This window comes from Cynocephalus volans, chromosome 5 (genome assembly GCF_027409185.1).
Source record: "Cynocephalus volans isolate mCynVol1 chromosome 5, mCynVol1.pri, whole genome shotgun sequence".
Classification (NCBI taxonomy): Eukaryota; Metazoa; Chordata; class Mammalia; order Dermoptera; family Cynocephalidae; genus Cynocephalus; species Cynocephalus volans.
The window spans coordinates 107,596,015-107,611,097 of NC_084464.1; the positions used below are offsets into that span (position 1 = coordinate 107,596,015).

General features: G+C 31.6%; 1 protein-coding gene across 4 annotated transcripts in view; it reads right to left on the minus strand.

Moving 5' to 3' along the window:
* Positions 1–1,097: 1,097 nt before the first annotated feature.
* HACE1 (HECT domain and ankyrin repeat containing E3 ubiquitin protein ligase 1) overlaps positions 1,098–15,083 on the minus strand; it is a 94,648-nt gene continuing 80,662 nt past the window's right edge. For 3 of the 4 annotated variants that reach the window (XM_063096419.1, XM_063096418.1, XM_063096422.1), the window contains 4 exons: positions 9,854–9,952; positions 9,501–9,571; positions 2,453–2,566; positions 1,098–1,907 (listed from right to left, as the gene is read on the minus strand). In XM_063096419.1, coding sequence (XP_062952489.1) covers positions 1,805–1,907; positions 2,453–2,566; positions 9,501–9,571; positions 9,854–9,952 — 387 coding nt within the window. In that variant the 3' untranslated portion in view covers positions 1,098–1,804. The remainder of the gene's footprint in view (positions 1,908–2,452; positions 2,567–9,500; positions 9,572–9,853; positions 9,953–15,083) is intronic. The other variant, XM_063096421.1, reaches the window with a different exon arrangement.

Here is a 15,083-nt window from a genome sequence, read left to right on the forward strand (position 1 = left end):
AGAAATTGTGGGAATGGAGTAAATGAAAAAGATTTGCTGCCTCTACTTTAATCCATGTAAAACCTTTTTATCTGAACTACAATCTTACAGTTACAAAACTAAAGACAATATGAAAGAATAAATCCTGAAATTGCATTTTCAAATACTGAAATTCATGGTTAAAATACCATGAGATATTTAATATTTTATTATCTCTTCTACATAAACACTTGCAAAAGGACCAATCTGATAAACCCAATGTATTATGTGATTATATAGAGAAATAGATGTCTGTAAACATTAAAATTACAAGCAATATAATATTTAAAAAGCTGATTACCTATTAGAAAACTCAGAAGGCAATGATCTCTTCTACAAGTAAATTTCAAAAAAAAATCAAAATTTAAAACATTATTAGTTTCAGTTATTATAAATAAAACAATTGATTCTTAATTTTAGAGCTAACAGTATTTTCAAAGAATTTCTAATTTTTCATGTAATCTGTTAAGAGATATTTTCTTAATATTAAAAAAAACAGTAACGAAAGAAGTCCTAGCAAAGCTTTCAATGTATATGGCTCTTGATTAAATATCACTGACAAATATACTAACTGCTCACATGAGTAGATCTGCATATGTCATTAAATCAACAATAACACCTTTGGATATCCTATTTTTAACTTCCAGAGGAAAGGTCCCAAACATTACAAATCCCTCTGTTACTATTTCTAAATGTGTGAGTGTTCCTACTTCCCCTTCAAACGTATACTATAACTACTCTCTTAAAAAAAAAAAAAACTGATAGAACCACTCAAAAATTAAAGAACACAATGTTTTGCTGTATTACGCATATATCACTGGAACTTATCATTTCAATCCCAAAAAGCAAATTTAAGAAATAAAAAATGACATATTTAAATTGTAATCTACACATTGAATTACTTCTTCAAGTGTGTCATCAGAGTTCACAGATAAAAAGAAATATGGTAAAAATATAATACTTTAATTTTATCTTCTTTGTAAATTAAAATAATGCATAAGAAAAACTTTGAGACCACAATATGTACATATGGAAAAGTGACCACTGAAAGATGCAAATAATTCATACAATATAGTGTAAACTTTAATATATAAATCAGATGTCATTTCATCAGCTGTTTGTTAGTCTAACTTTTACATTATATACTAAAATACTTAAAAAGCTAAAAAAAAAATAAATGCAATATAGATACAATGTGGGAAAATACATATTTGTGACTTTATACACAGTCTAAATTACTCCATTCTATACAAGTTTTCCAAAATATAAATGGCACTTCACATGCAACAGAACATACCAGATGGATGTCCTCATATAATTTTTTTTTTTTTTAGCAGCTGGCCAGTAAGGGGATCTGAACCCTTGACCTTGGTGTTATCAGGACCATGCTCTAACCAACTGCTCATATAATTTAATATATAGGAAAATGAAGAGAAAACACCTTTTTAACAAGAAAGATCCAAAGCAGAGGTGAAATGTAGAATAAGACTTTGCCTTAACACAATCTTAGATAAGATTAAAGAAATATGAAAAAGGATAATTTCTACCACTTTCGATTAGCATTTTAAAAAATAAAGTCTACTGTGATTTTATGCTTTCTAACTGAATCACAAAGAAAACATAAAAGGGAAAAGAGAAAAAGAGAAAAACCTGATCTTTTATGAATTTTAAAAATCAGCCCTGCCCACAGAGTTGCACTTAGGCTGCTTTTCTTTTGACAGTTTCCTAAATTAATTCTGCCACTCTGAATTGTGCATCAGCAGTCAGATGAGTTTTCCAGACATTTTTATGCCATTGTATAACCATAGCTGCCACAATGTAGTGCCACAAGAAGTCTGTCCTTGAGTATTTCTTTACTTGGGTATTCAGGTAACTTGAGCATGTTGATGCTGTAAAAGAAAAATATGAAATGTCTGATTGTTTTGTCTAGCAGTTAAAAACAAACAAACAAAAAATACTCATAATTAACATAAAACCTCCCTCTCAAATTTGCATTCAAATTGGAAAACCCTGAAGTAGTATTCAAAAAGAAGAAAAAAACTGCTGCACTGCAGTTTCTTTCAGCATGCAAATGTAATGAAAGAAAAGTTCCTCTCAGCTAAAAAAAGCAACAGGGCAACTGAGTTTGAAGTGATAGCGTAACTCACTGATACTTATGACAGTGTAACTTTAGTGATAACTGAACTAGTGAACTACATTCGATTAAATTACAGATAGTTAGGTTTTCCCCAAACATTTTCCCTACCAAAAAAAGGACAGCAAGAAAAGGAACTATGTAACTACTTATTTATCCATGATTCCAAAATTCTGAATGAAGGTCATAGTTGAGGTTTTTTCTTATCAATGCAGTAATAAATACAGTAGTTAGACCTTTGATCCTTCAGAATTAATCAAAACAATTTGCAATGCATTTAAATAAACAAACATAACATACCATGTGCTTGAAGTCGGTAAAAGATTTGTAGTATATGGCACAGCAGCTATTGTAAAGTTTTGCAATCCACTTCCACCCATGATATTAGCAAACCCACCATGGGGGACCCTGGAACTAAGAGTTTTAATAAATTAATAAATTTTAAATAAATTAATAAATTGTAATCATAAAAGGAAAAATCTTTGTGACAGATATATTCCAAGTTCTAAGTTAGGGTAAGAATATATTCAACTCTAGGACAATGACAAGATGACATCTTTGTCTGCAGTATTCCAACTCATTACTCTAAATTGCTCTGTGGTCAGTTAGCAAGCTTCCATGGAGACACCTATCCACATTTCCATAAACTATATTATGCTTTCAGCTGGCCAGAGCACCTATCTCTATTTTTGCATTTATCATGCTGCATTTATAATTATTTGCTTTCTTGTGTTTCCCAACTAAAATGGGACTGATTTGAGGGCCCAAACATGGCACATTTACATCTGTATTCCTGGGGTTAGCAAAATGCCTGGCATCTAGTAGACATTCATTAAATATATGCTGAATAAATGTTTGATTCATTAATTCAAATAACAAAGGCTCTTAGATGTTACCCAAATGACTTCCAAGTTTGTGAAAAATATCTAGGCTCAAAGGGCTTTTGGGTCTGCTTTGTTTTTCACAGTGAGAAAACCATAAAATTCTTTACATTTCTCTTGCCAGATATTCAGAATATCAAACACATTTTTTCTTAAATGTCACACAGCACAATGAGATCATAGGAAGGCTAATATTTAATGCATAACATATCACCAGAAAATTTAATCTTAGGTACATACATGGCTATAGAAAATGTAATGACAGCTTCTCAAGTTCTATACATTTGAAAGGAAGCTAATTTTTCAAATTAGCCTATGTAAGTATCATGAAATAAACAAATTGACTGTGGGAAAAAAAACTGTTGCTTTTTCTGGGGCAGCTGGCCAGTATGGGGATCCAAATCCTTGACTTTGGTTTATCAGCACTGCGCTCTAACCAACTGAGCCAACAGGCCAGCCAATTTTGTTGCTTTTAAAATGAAATGCTGTAGCGCTTTTTAATGATGACAAAGAAACATTTAATGTATACATATTAAATGCTTACTCAGAAGTATGACTCAAATTTAAAATGTTTTCTAATATATGACTCATTGTACAAAGCATACTTCATTAAAAAAAAAAAAAAAAAAGTTTAACCTCAAATAGCCAAAACAAACTTGAGAAAGAAGAACAAAGGTGGAGGCTCACATGATTCCAAATTTATTATAAAGCTATGGTAATCAAAACAGTGTGGTACTGGCATAAAGACAGACATATATATAGAGATCAATAGAACAAAAAGCCCAGAAATAAACCCTCACATACGTGGTCAAATGATTTTCAACAAGAATGCTAAGAATATTCAATGGGGAAAAGGACAGTCTTTTCAACAAAGAGTGTTGGAAAAACTAGATATCCACTACAAAAGAAAAAAAAAAAAAATGAACTTGAACCCTGACCTTACACTGCATACAAAGATTAACTCAGAATGAATCAAAAACCTAAAGGTAAGTGGTATAACCTATAAAAATCTTAGAAGAAAATATAGGGGGGAAGCTTCATGACACTGGACTTGGCAATGATTTCTTGGATGGCACCAAAAGCACAGGCAATCAAAGAAAAAACAGATATACTGTATTTCATCAATGTTAAAAACTTTGTGCATCAAAAAAACGCTACCAGAATGAAAGGCAACCTCTGGAAAGGGAGAAAATATTAGCAAATCATAAATCTAACAAGGGACTGATATCTAAAATATATAAAGAACTCCTCCACCAAAAATAACAAAAGGCTTAATTAAAAAATGGGCAAAGGACTAGAATGGACATTTCTCTGAAGAAGATAATAAATGGCCAATAAGCATGTAAAAAGATGCTCAACATCACTAATCACTAGGGAAATGCGAATCAAAACCAAAATAAGATACCACTTCAAACTCGCTAAGATAAGAAAAGAAGTATTAATTAGCAAGGATGCGGAAAAATTGCTGGTTGGAAAATGGTGCAGCCTCTGTGGAAAACAGCCCAGTTCCCGCCAAAATTAAAAATAGAATAACAATATAGAATTACCATATGATTCAGCAATTCCACTTCTGCATACACAGATACACATGCACATACACACGCAAACCTAAAGCAGGGACTCAAAAGACATATTTGTACATCCATGTTCATAGCAGCATTATTCACAATAACCAAAAAGAAGAAGCAACCCAGTTGTCCATGGACGGACAAATGTACAAACAAAGTATGCTCACAATGGAATATTATTCAGCCTTAAAAAGAAAGAAATTTTAACACACGCTATAATATGGATGAACCCTGAAGCCTAAATGAAATAAGCCAGTCACAAAATGACAAATATTTTATGATTCCACTTGTATGAAGTTCGTAGCATAGTCAAATACATAAAAACATAAAGTAGCTGCCAGGGGCTGGATGGAGGGGAATGTGGAATTAGTGTTTAGTAGGTACAGAGATTCAGTTAAAGAAGATGAAAAAAGGGCCGAGCCCGTGGCGCACTCGGTAGAGTGCTGCGCTGGGAGCGCGGCGACGCTCCCGCCGCGGGTTCGGATCCTATATAGGAATGACCGGTGCACTCACTGGCTGAGTGCCGGTCACGGAAAATAAATAAATAAATATAAATAAATAAATAAATAAATAAAAGAGATGTCATTTTTAAAAAAAAAAAAGAAGAAGAAGATGAAAAAATTCGGGAGACAGACAGCAGTTAATGCACAACAGTGTGAATGTACTTAATGCCATAAAACTGTACACTTACAAATGGTTAAAATGGTTAATTTTATGCCATGTATTTTTACCATACATACAGACACACACCTGTTGAAAAAATGCACCAGGATTTTCTATTTGAAATCACTGAGGATATGTATACATTCACAGGGGGGAAAAATTAACAATCCAATTCAAAAGAATCCCTAAAAACAGCAGCTTTCTTTTCTAGATGGGAAGTAGTTCAGTTGCTCTTTAATGCTTTATTGATGAAATTCCTAAGCTTACCTTAGTAATCCAAGTGAATATTATAAGTTTGCCTGAATATTGCTAATAAAACATTAATGCAGGAGCAATTCCTACTTAGGTTTAGAGAATATCTAAAGAAGACTTAGATATGTCTGTTTGTAAACAGAAATAAAATTCAACATTAGTTAATCTATGCATATCAACTTTTGCCCTAAAAAATTAATGAAGTGACCAAAAGTGAAAATGTTAAAAAGTCAAGCTGTTCTGAATTTCCTATAGAGTAGAATTTAAAAATAAGTAGTATACCACTCTATCAGGACAAGATGAGAAAGTAAGCTTTAGCAATGATTCTTAATCAAATTATAGCACAGTATTTCAATATCAGGATGATCAACCTAATGTCTTTCACACAACTAAATGATTGAAAAACAAGTTTAAAAATCAGAAGATCCTCCCATTCTAATAACTAAGTTGAAATTATTCTATAAGCCAATATTCACAAACCATCCTTGATGCCTTCCTTACTCCTCCTTCCTTTACACTAAGAACAAATACGGTTTGGCCCATACTTATCATCAGCTGTAAGTATAACCTTATAATCAGATGATCTTATGCTAAGATCATGATTCCTCAGGCTATAAGTATGTGAGAGAAAAATAAATGAAATGGTCTTTGGTTGACTATTACAACACCCGGATTATACAGTATAAAACTATAATAAATAAAAATGACATACTTCTATTTTATACACAAAGAAATCATCAAATCTGATTTTCACTGTTCTTAAGGGGTAATTAAAACAAAACAGTATGATATTTAAGATAGTCTTACAGACCAACAAAACATTAGTCATCACCGTAATAATACTTAAAAATTACTTTTTGTATTTATTCTTGGTTCTACAATTGGGACACGTTTGATTTTTCAGTAAGATTTGCAGCAAATTATACTATGGACATGGAGACAAATACTTCAGTATTTAAATATAAACAAATAACCAGAATTTTCCAAAAAGTCCTAAAGAAAAAAATATATATACACTTTCGGTTTAGAATGATAAATACTGTACCTATTCTAATGACTAGAGAGTCTAATGTAAAAGGAAAGCAAAGGTTTTAAAGAACTTAAGACTTCTTCAGTAAGAACTGAAAGTATAAGTCTACTTAGACTTAATGTTGAAAGGTGGATTCTTCAGGCTGAAGGTGAAGCTTAGCTCTTGGTTGTTTCCCTCAACTTCCTTGGCTTATACTCTCTACCCACATCCTTCGCCACACTTCATAACCAGTTTAATAATAAACAGCGCAGTTCTTTTCAGCATTGCTAACAAGGACTACACTATGTGAACAGGAGGAGCACTATGTGTTACTGACGCTATTGTTCTTTTACTCTATGAAAGCAGCAATTTAACGGACATTTTAGTATTGAAGAACTGAAGTAATTGTTTTCTGTACCTTACTCATACCGACCAAATCACAAGGAAATATTAAATGATGCTAAGTTATAAACCACTTAGAAAAATAACAAAAGAGCTCTCTACCTTACAACATAAACCAAAATAAAGTTCAGATGGCTTAAAAACTGTAATGTAAAAACTGAAACTATAAAAAGTTACTCCCAGAAATATGGACAAACATACCAGTATACATAAAACCTTGGGAGTTGGGAAGGATTTACAAAAACCATAAAGGAAAGTACTAATAATAGACTTGGCAACATAGAAATTTAAAACTTGTACATTATAAATTTAAATTACAGGGAAATATGTATATTTAACTTAATAAAGATGAAAAGCAAATGATAAACTGGGGAAAATATTTACAAAATTAATATTCCTAATATATAAAGAAAACATAAATGAATTTTTAAAAATGACTGTGGAATAACAGGCAATGAATAAAGTCAGACAATTCATATCACACAGAAAAAATATATACATGATAAGAAATTATATGAAAATAAAAATGATTACACCCTCTGTCAACAAAATAAAAGAGATAAGTCCTCTCATTCCCTGCTGATGTCAATACTGGTATCTTTCTGGAAGGCAAATGAACAATGTGTCAAGGTTGTGAAAATTTACATCCAAAAATTTCCCTTCTAGAATCTATCCTATATAAATAACCACACTGCCCCACAGAATATAAGCACAACCATTCCTTATCTGTACAGCATTATTCACTGACAGGAAAATTTAGCAATAAAGGATAAAACCAATTAAGGAAGCTCCATAAATGGAATAGGCAGCCATTTAAAAAATTACACAGGTCTCTAACTGAAACAATTTTTAATGATAGGTTGCTAAATCCAAAAAGTAATAAAATAGGAACAATGACTTTAAAAAGTAAAACTTCATATATGCGGGAACAGTTTTAGAAAAATCACCAAATGTTAACCATGATTATCATTACGGATTCAGATTAGGGGTGGTTTTTTTTCCTACCTGAATTATCTAACCTTCATAGAAAATATAATTATTGTTTAATCTTTTTATTAAATTACTTAAATATCTTGAGTATTTCTCGGCACTCAGAGGCAAAAACAAAACAAAACAAATCCTAATAATAAGGTTTTTTTTCATATCTTTAGTGTACAACTTGTGAAGTCATGTGTTATTTCCTCTTTAAACTTAGACTTACAGTTTGACTCCAACTAATTTTCAAATTATATAGTTAAAAGACTAACAAAATAAAACAAAACATTAGTTGAGGTTATCTCTGAATAGTAAGATTAGTTAATGGGATTTTCATTTTCTTCTATTTTTGCCATTTTCCAAATTTTCCACAATGGTTATGAACTACTTTTAAAATATGAAAATAATGTTCTTTAAAAATTATATATATATTTATATTTATATATACACACACAATTATGTTTTTAAATATAATATACAGAAAAAAATAAATAGAAGTAAATACATCAAATTGTTCATAGTGGTTATTTATTGCTGGCAGGGGGTGGTTTTTCTTTCTCTAATTTCTGTGTTTTCCAGCTTTCCTAGAAGAACTGTGTACATTTATAATGGAAAAACTGAACTACATTTTCAAAAATAGAAGGAAACACATGAAATTCTAAGTTATCAAAAATGAAAATCACTTTTTTTTTTACATCTTTCAGAAACATAAGTTAAAAGAGGTTTAAATCATCTAGTTTTCTAATATCTATTATATTTAATTGGTTCCAAAAGGAGACTTTTCAAAGAAATGTGTATCACAAATTATGTTTTAGGTTATGAATCTTGACACTTTAAAGTTTGATAATAATTGGAGGAAAAATACTGTATAGGGGTAATATATGTGCGTCCATGCATTTTCCGGGGAAAACTGAATATCCTTACTATTTTCTTTTTTCCCCCCCTCTATTTTCATAGCAGTTTTAGTTTTACAGAGAAATTGAGCAGAAAGTATAGATAGTTCCCATACCCTCCCCCACCCACATATATATAGTTTCTATTATAAACATGTTCCATTAGTGTATGGATTATGAATCAATATTAATTTAACTTTACATTAGGGTTCCCTCTTTGCATTATACAGTTCTATGGGTTTTACCAAATGCATAATGTCATGTATTTAACCATTATAGTATCAAACAGAATAGTTCTGCTGTCCTAAAAATCCTCTGTGCTCCACCTTGAATATACTTACTATTAAATCAAACCAGCAACATACAAATATTAAAATTTTGGCTACTATCATTCACCTACCTGCAGAATAAAAAAATTACCAAATTATAAAATCCAATAGCCCTGAGTGGAATTATTTATGTTTTATACATTAAATAAACACTTATTGAGCACTATTAGATTTTCTCTTTAATACCTAAATAAATCTTTGATTAATACCTAAAATAATAGAAAGGAAGGTACCTTTCCACTATTTTTATATTTTCATATGAATTAATAATGGAAAGATACAATTCAGAGTAATAATTCTTCATTCTGGTTATCTCTAAGCCATTAAAACTGAATACATTATATTCTTTCCATATTATCATAAAAACACTTCTTACCTGCCAGTAACAAACTGCAAGAGAAGAACTCTCTCCTCTTGAGTAATGTCTTCCACAACTTCCCAGAACCACTAACAACAATGCAAAAAGAAAACTTAGTTCATTTCAGAGCAACTGTGTACTTCTTAATACCAGAGAAATATGTAATACTCATAAAGCATATTTTATTTTATAAAACTCACTTATCAAAAATGATTTCCTACAAAGCTTTCATATGTAATACTCCCACAAGAAGAATTTAGGAAAAAATTTTACTTTGTTAATTAATGTAGGTTCTCATCCAGTAGTGCTAAAAAGCTTACAAAATTAAACAGCAAAACTTAACTTCATTCTAAGCTCCAGAGAGATTTTACCTGAATAACTGGATCTTTTCTTTCATAGCCACTTGTGTATTCTGTATTTTTTATCCAATCACTCACATCAATTTCTGGCATGCCAGAAAGCAGTAGCTCCTTTGGGAAGAAGAAAAATATTTCATTAATCTTCTTTGGGAAAAAAAGTTATTACATTTAAATAGTAAATTTGTCTTAATTAAAAACTAATCCCATGTAGAACTGATTTATTTTTCTGACAGTTTCTGTATTCATCAATAACAAGCACTACATAAGAGAGAATCCTTGATAATAATAATCGCAAATATTGTGAGATATGGGGATGTCTCCACACTGGCACAATTTAATTAAAACATAAAAAGAGATAGTAGTTTATTTGTTTATATGTAAGCATATACAACAATAGTTTATATATGCAACATTTTATGAACATTTTCATGGGTTTATGTTTATTTTTATTTTATGATTCTTTGAAAATTTGTAAAATTTTATAAGGAGACCATATTCTCAACATGAAAAGTGACAACAAAGACTTGAATAAATACTGGATGAAACAAAGGGAAAGATTGTCAAGAAATCCTTATCCCTAGGAAAAAGGAGGTAATATAATAAAAACAGTTACTATTTTAAAAAAAGGATTTAGGCCTCTTGGGAACTTTATTCTGAAATAATTCAAATCCTTTAAAGTCTACTTTCCACAGAGTGAGAAAAAAATGTGATTTTCCTAGTAAATCTTGATAGGCTACTTTTTTCCAGGAAGGTCATCAAACAAATACACAATTCTCAATCATATAACTAGAAATGAAATTGTTAGAAATGGTGAAGTTTCTACCATTAGATTTTCCAAGGGAAAAGAGACATGAAAAGAGATTGTCCACATCTCTGAATCAGGCCATACTGCACAGTTGGATATGCTTCCACAGTCAAGGAAGCAATGATTGGCGTATACTTACTTACACTAAGCCAGAAGAGCATGGTTTGTTATTACAGAGAGGTAGTTACAACGTGGTTCAAAATCATGCCTCCCAAGGCAACTACTCATAACATACACCTGACTAGTACAGAGCATGCTCTGAATAAAACTAATATAAGGCAATGTCTGAGAACTCCTAGGGGTTTCTGAGATCTATTCAGTGGGTCTGCGAGGTTCTCCCTTTTCTGACTTATCTGTGTGAGGTTGGATTTTCCTCATATACTTTAAACAAACAACATATTACAACAGATCACAAGCAGAAGCAGATATGAGAACCCAGTTGTCCTCTACTAAGCCAGATATTAAAGAAATTTACAAAAATGTAAAACAATGCCACTATTCCTACTGTTTTTGTTTTATTCTGCAAAATAAAGTTTTCATTTTAAAAATGTTTTAAGATTTTTGTTAATATATGGTAGACTGTTATTTTAATATGAATTAAAAAAATATTTTACATTTATGTTTTAATTTCAAATACAGTAAATATTCATCGATATAGCCCACATAAACAAAAACTCTTTTGTTGTAAGGGGTCTTAAAACCAAAACGTTACAGAACTGCTAGTATGGGGTGTGTTTTAGTCCTCCTTGCTACAGTATTATAAAATACTCTTACTGAATGAAGATGTTCTAGTTAGTTTCCATTTACCACCCCCAAATACATTCTCCACTTTCCTTTGCACTGCAGACTGGCTCCCTTGCTTGCTGGCTTTGGGTTGAGTTTGGCCACTGGGAATAAGCAGCAGTCTGAAGGAGAGAGTATTCTCTGCTCCCTGTCTGCTTCAGTGCCATGTCTTTGCAGTAGCCAGGTCTCCTCAACTATGGCTACCACCAGGTGGCCCCTCCTCAGCAGTTCAGGTTGTCACAGGTCACTTCAGTCCTAGGGATGATAGAGGCTTTCCAATATTGCCCATCTCTGCATATCTCACCAGAACCTGTTTATTCTTAACACTGCCCACACCTCTGTAATAGTCCCTTTGTTAAAGTTTTCTTATTTGAACCATCTGGGGAAATTCTGTTCCCTGACAAATCCCTGATACAGATCTGCCAAAAGAGAGTGCGGATGAATTTTTCTTACAATTCATGGGTTTAATCCTTTCCCCTTCTAGGCTGAAAATAGAAGCTTTTAATTATATTAAATATGCTTTCATTGTTAATAATTACGAATAAAAATGACAGACTATATTCTCCCAAGAAATTTGAGACATTTCATGAATATCATATTATCTGTTATGATTTTTTGTGAAGAAAGATCTTTACTATCGCGTTTAACTGGGCAAAAAAAAAGTTATTAAATTGACCAAAACCAAATAGATGAAATGGGAATACCCCAACAAAAAGTATATACAACAAAAATATTTTAAGTCCCAATCAACACTTATTTTTTAAAAATATAACAAAATAATTAAATTTGTCTGCTGGAACAGGGTGTAATGTATATAACCCATACTAATGGTCAGAAATGGAGTCATGCCAAGTGTTCACAGCTCTCAGCTTACCTAGTATTCACATGACTCAATGTGTTTATATTCTGGTACCATCATGAATAAATTCATGAGCAGCACAGCACGAAAGGACAGTCCCTCAGACATTTGGTAGGAACCCCCCTCAACTGCAATAGTATTACAGACGTATTTATGTCACTATTGTCACCATTTTTTAATCCAATAATCACCTCTTGACTTGGGACTGCCTTCTATCCACAAAGGATGAATACGCCTCCAGCTGGACAATGGAGCTACTAGATACCTTCCCTGAACTAAAACTCTCGTATCTAACCTGAATCCTTAAACTCAAATGCACATCTAGCTTAGATATCTGCACCAAATTTCAAAGTTTCCTCTCTCAGTGTGGCATCACCCTTTCCTATGAAAGACACAAAGTCACACAAAAGGTTCTAATACCAAGTTCCACTTATTGCACATGCTACCAAGGGGCAGTGTAGCAATACTGAAAGAAACTGGGCTCTAGGGTCAGAGAACAATGGTTCACTGCCTGGCTCTAACACTTACTCTAAGACCATGAGCTGTCTTTGGCCTAGTTTTCTCATCTGTGAAATGGAATAATAATACTTATCTCAGAGGTTTGCTCTGAAGATTTAAAAAGGCGATACATACAAAGCAAGTGGCAAATGCTAAGTGCTTAATAAGTATTGTCAATATTATCACTGCATAAATTAGGTTCCTGCCTACACTGTTGATTTTCCCAAATAATCCCACCATCTGGATCAGCTCAACTCAGTAATGCCAGAGTTCAAGACAAACTAGGAAACCTGACCTAATTTCTAATATAAGAACCACAATTAGAAACTTCCAACAGCTGATTTAAATGTGAAAGATAAAGGAATAGAGGTTTTAGAAGAAAACATAGGAAAATACCCTCATGACCATGGAATAATAACGAGTTTCTTAAACAAGACACAAAAAGCTCCATTCATTACCAAAAAAATAAAAAGAAAAAAACGGATAAATTGAACTGTGTTAAAGTCAAAAATTTTTATTCACTGAAAGACAACAATTAGAAGCTATTCACAATACATGTATCTGACAAGACATATGAAGAATATATAAGGAATCTTACAAGTTAGCAACAAAAAACCAGAAAGCAATTAAAAAGCAGACAAATTACTTAAACAGACTCTTCAAAAACAGAGTACACAAATGGCCAATAAACATAAAAGTGCTCAACTTCATTAGTTATCAGGGAAATACAAAGTAAAATCACAAGGAAAGACCACTACTCATCCACCAGAATGGCAAAAATAAAAAAGACAGAAAATATTAAATGCTGGTGAGGATGTGGAACACCCAGAAATCTCACACCTGATGGTGGAAGTATAAACTGACACACCACTCAGTGAAATATATTCACATCACATATCTCAGCAATTCCACTCCAAGGCATATAACCTACAGAATGCATACCTATGTTCTCCTAAAAACATACACTAGAATGTTTGTAGCAGCCCTACTTGAAATAGCCCAAAACTGAAAAGAATCCACTAAATGTTCATCAAGAGTAGAAAAGACAAAAGGAAATTGACACAATGAAATACTACACAACAATGAAAATGAACAAATTATAGTTGCAGACAATATGTATGATTCTCACAAACAAAAAGCTGAGCTAAAAAAGCCAGATACATTCTATTTACACACAGTTCAAAAACAGGCAAACTTAATCTATGATTTTAGAAGTCAAGGGAATGGTTATCCTTAAGGGGGGAAAGTGACTGGAAGGGGACACATGGGGAGCATGTCAGGTACTAGGATTTCTCTGTGTCTTAATCTGGGTGCTGATTTCATAGGTGTGTCCAGTTTGGTAAAACCCGTCAAGCTATATAAACATTTATGATGCATGTATTTTTCTGTATGTATAATTTAATAAAAAAGTTTATAAATTTATCAGTACCAGGAAATTGTGAGTCAAAGTTTTCGTCAATTATTTTTGTTGTTGCTATTTGTTTTTTTACATATATATATATAGGTCCATAGACTCCATAAAACTTCTTAAAGATAATTTAATCTGAGGAATTAAATTATAGGAAAAATCAGATTTAAGTTCAATAACAGTTCATATATATACTTCCTTTCTAAATGCTAAAAATAAAAACTTTTATAGTTACATAAAAACTAGATGACTATACTAAACAGAGCCATTAATCTTACAGCTAAAAACACAATAAAAAAACCTCGAAACTTAACATTTAATAAAACTATGTCATAATGGACTTCGAAATTAATTAGCAAATTTTTTTTAGTACTATACAAATTTTATTTATGTCCTATGAGTAATAAATTGAAAAAGAGATGTGTATGTAAAATTAAAGGTATATATGTGTCTTTATTCATATATTAAAATGAAAAGCATTGGGTAAAACTAATTTTATGAGACAATAAAACCAAAAGATACTTTTCCATTGACATAAAATTTATTATTTCAAATTATAATTTTTTAAGGAAGGTGCCACACTCTATCCAAAATACTGTGTTTTATTAAGGATTTAGACAACTCAAAGAATTTAAAAATAAATACTACCAAAAATAAAAGAGAAAAAGGAAATGAAGAAAAATGCTGACATAATCATATAAAATTAGAAATCCTATTAGATCATAGTAAAAGAAAGGCAAATTAAAGGAGCAATACAAAATATTCATCAGGGACTAGAGGACAGCGAACAGAATGGATTCCACATAGGTTTAAAATAGAGAATTATAAAATTACATATATAGTATAAAAGAAAAAGCTGAAGATAACACAAATAAAAACAGAAAAACTC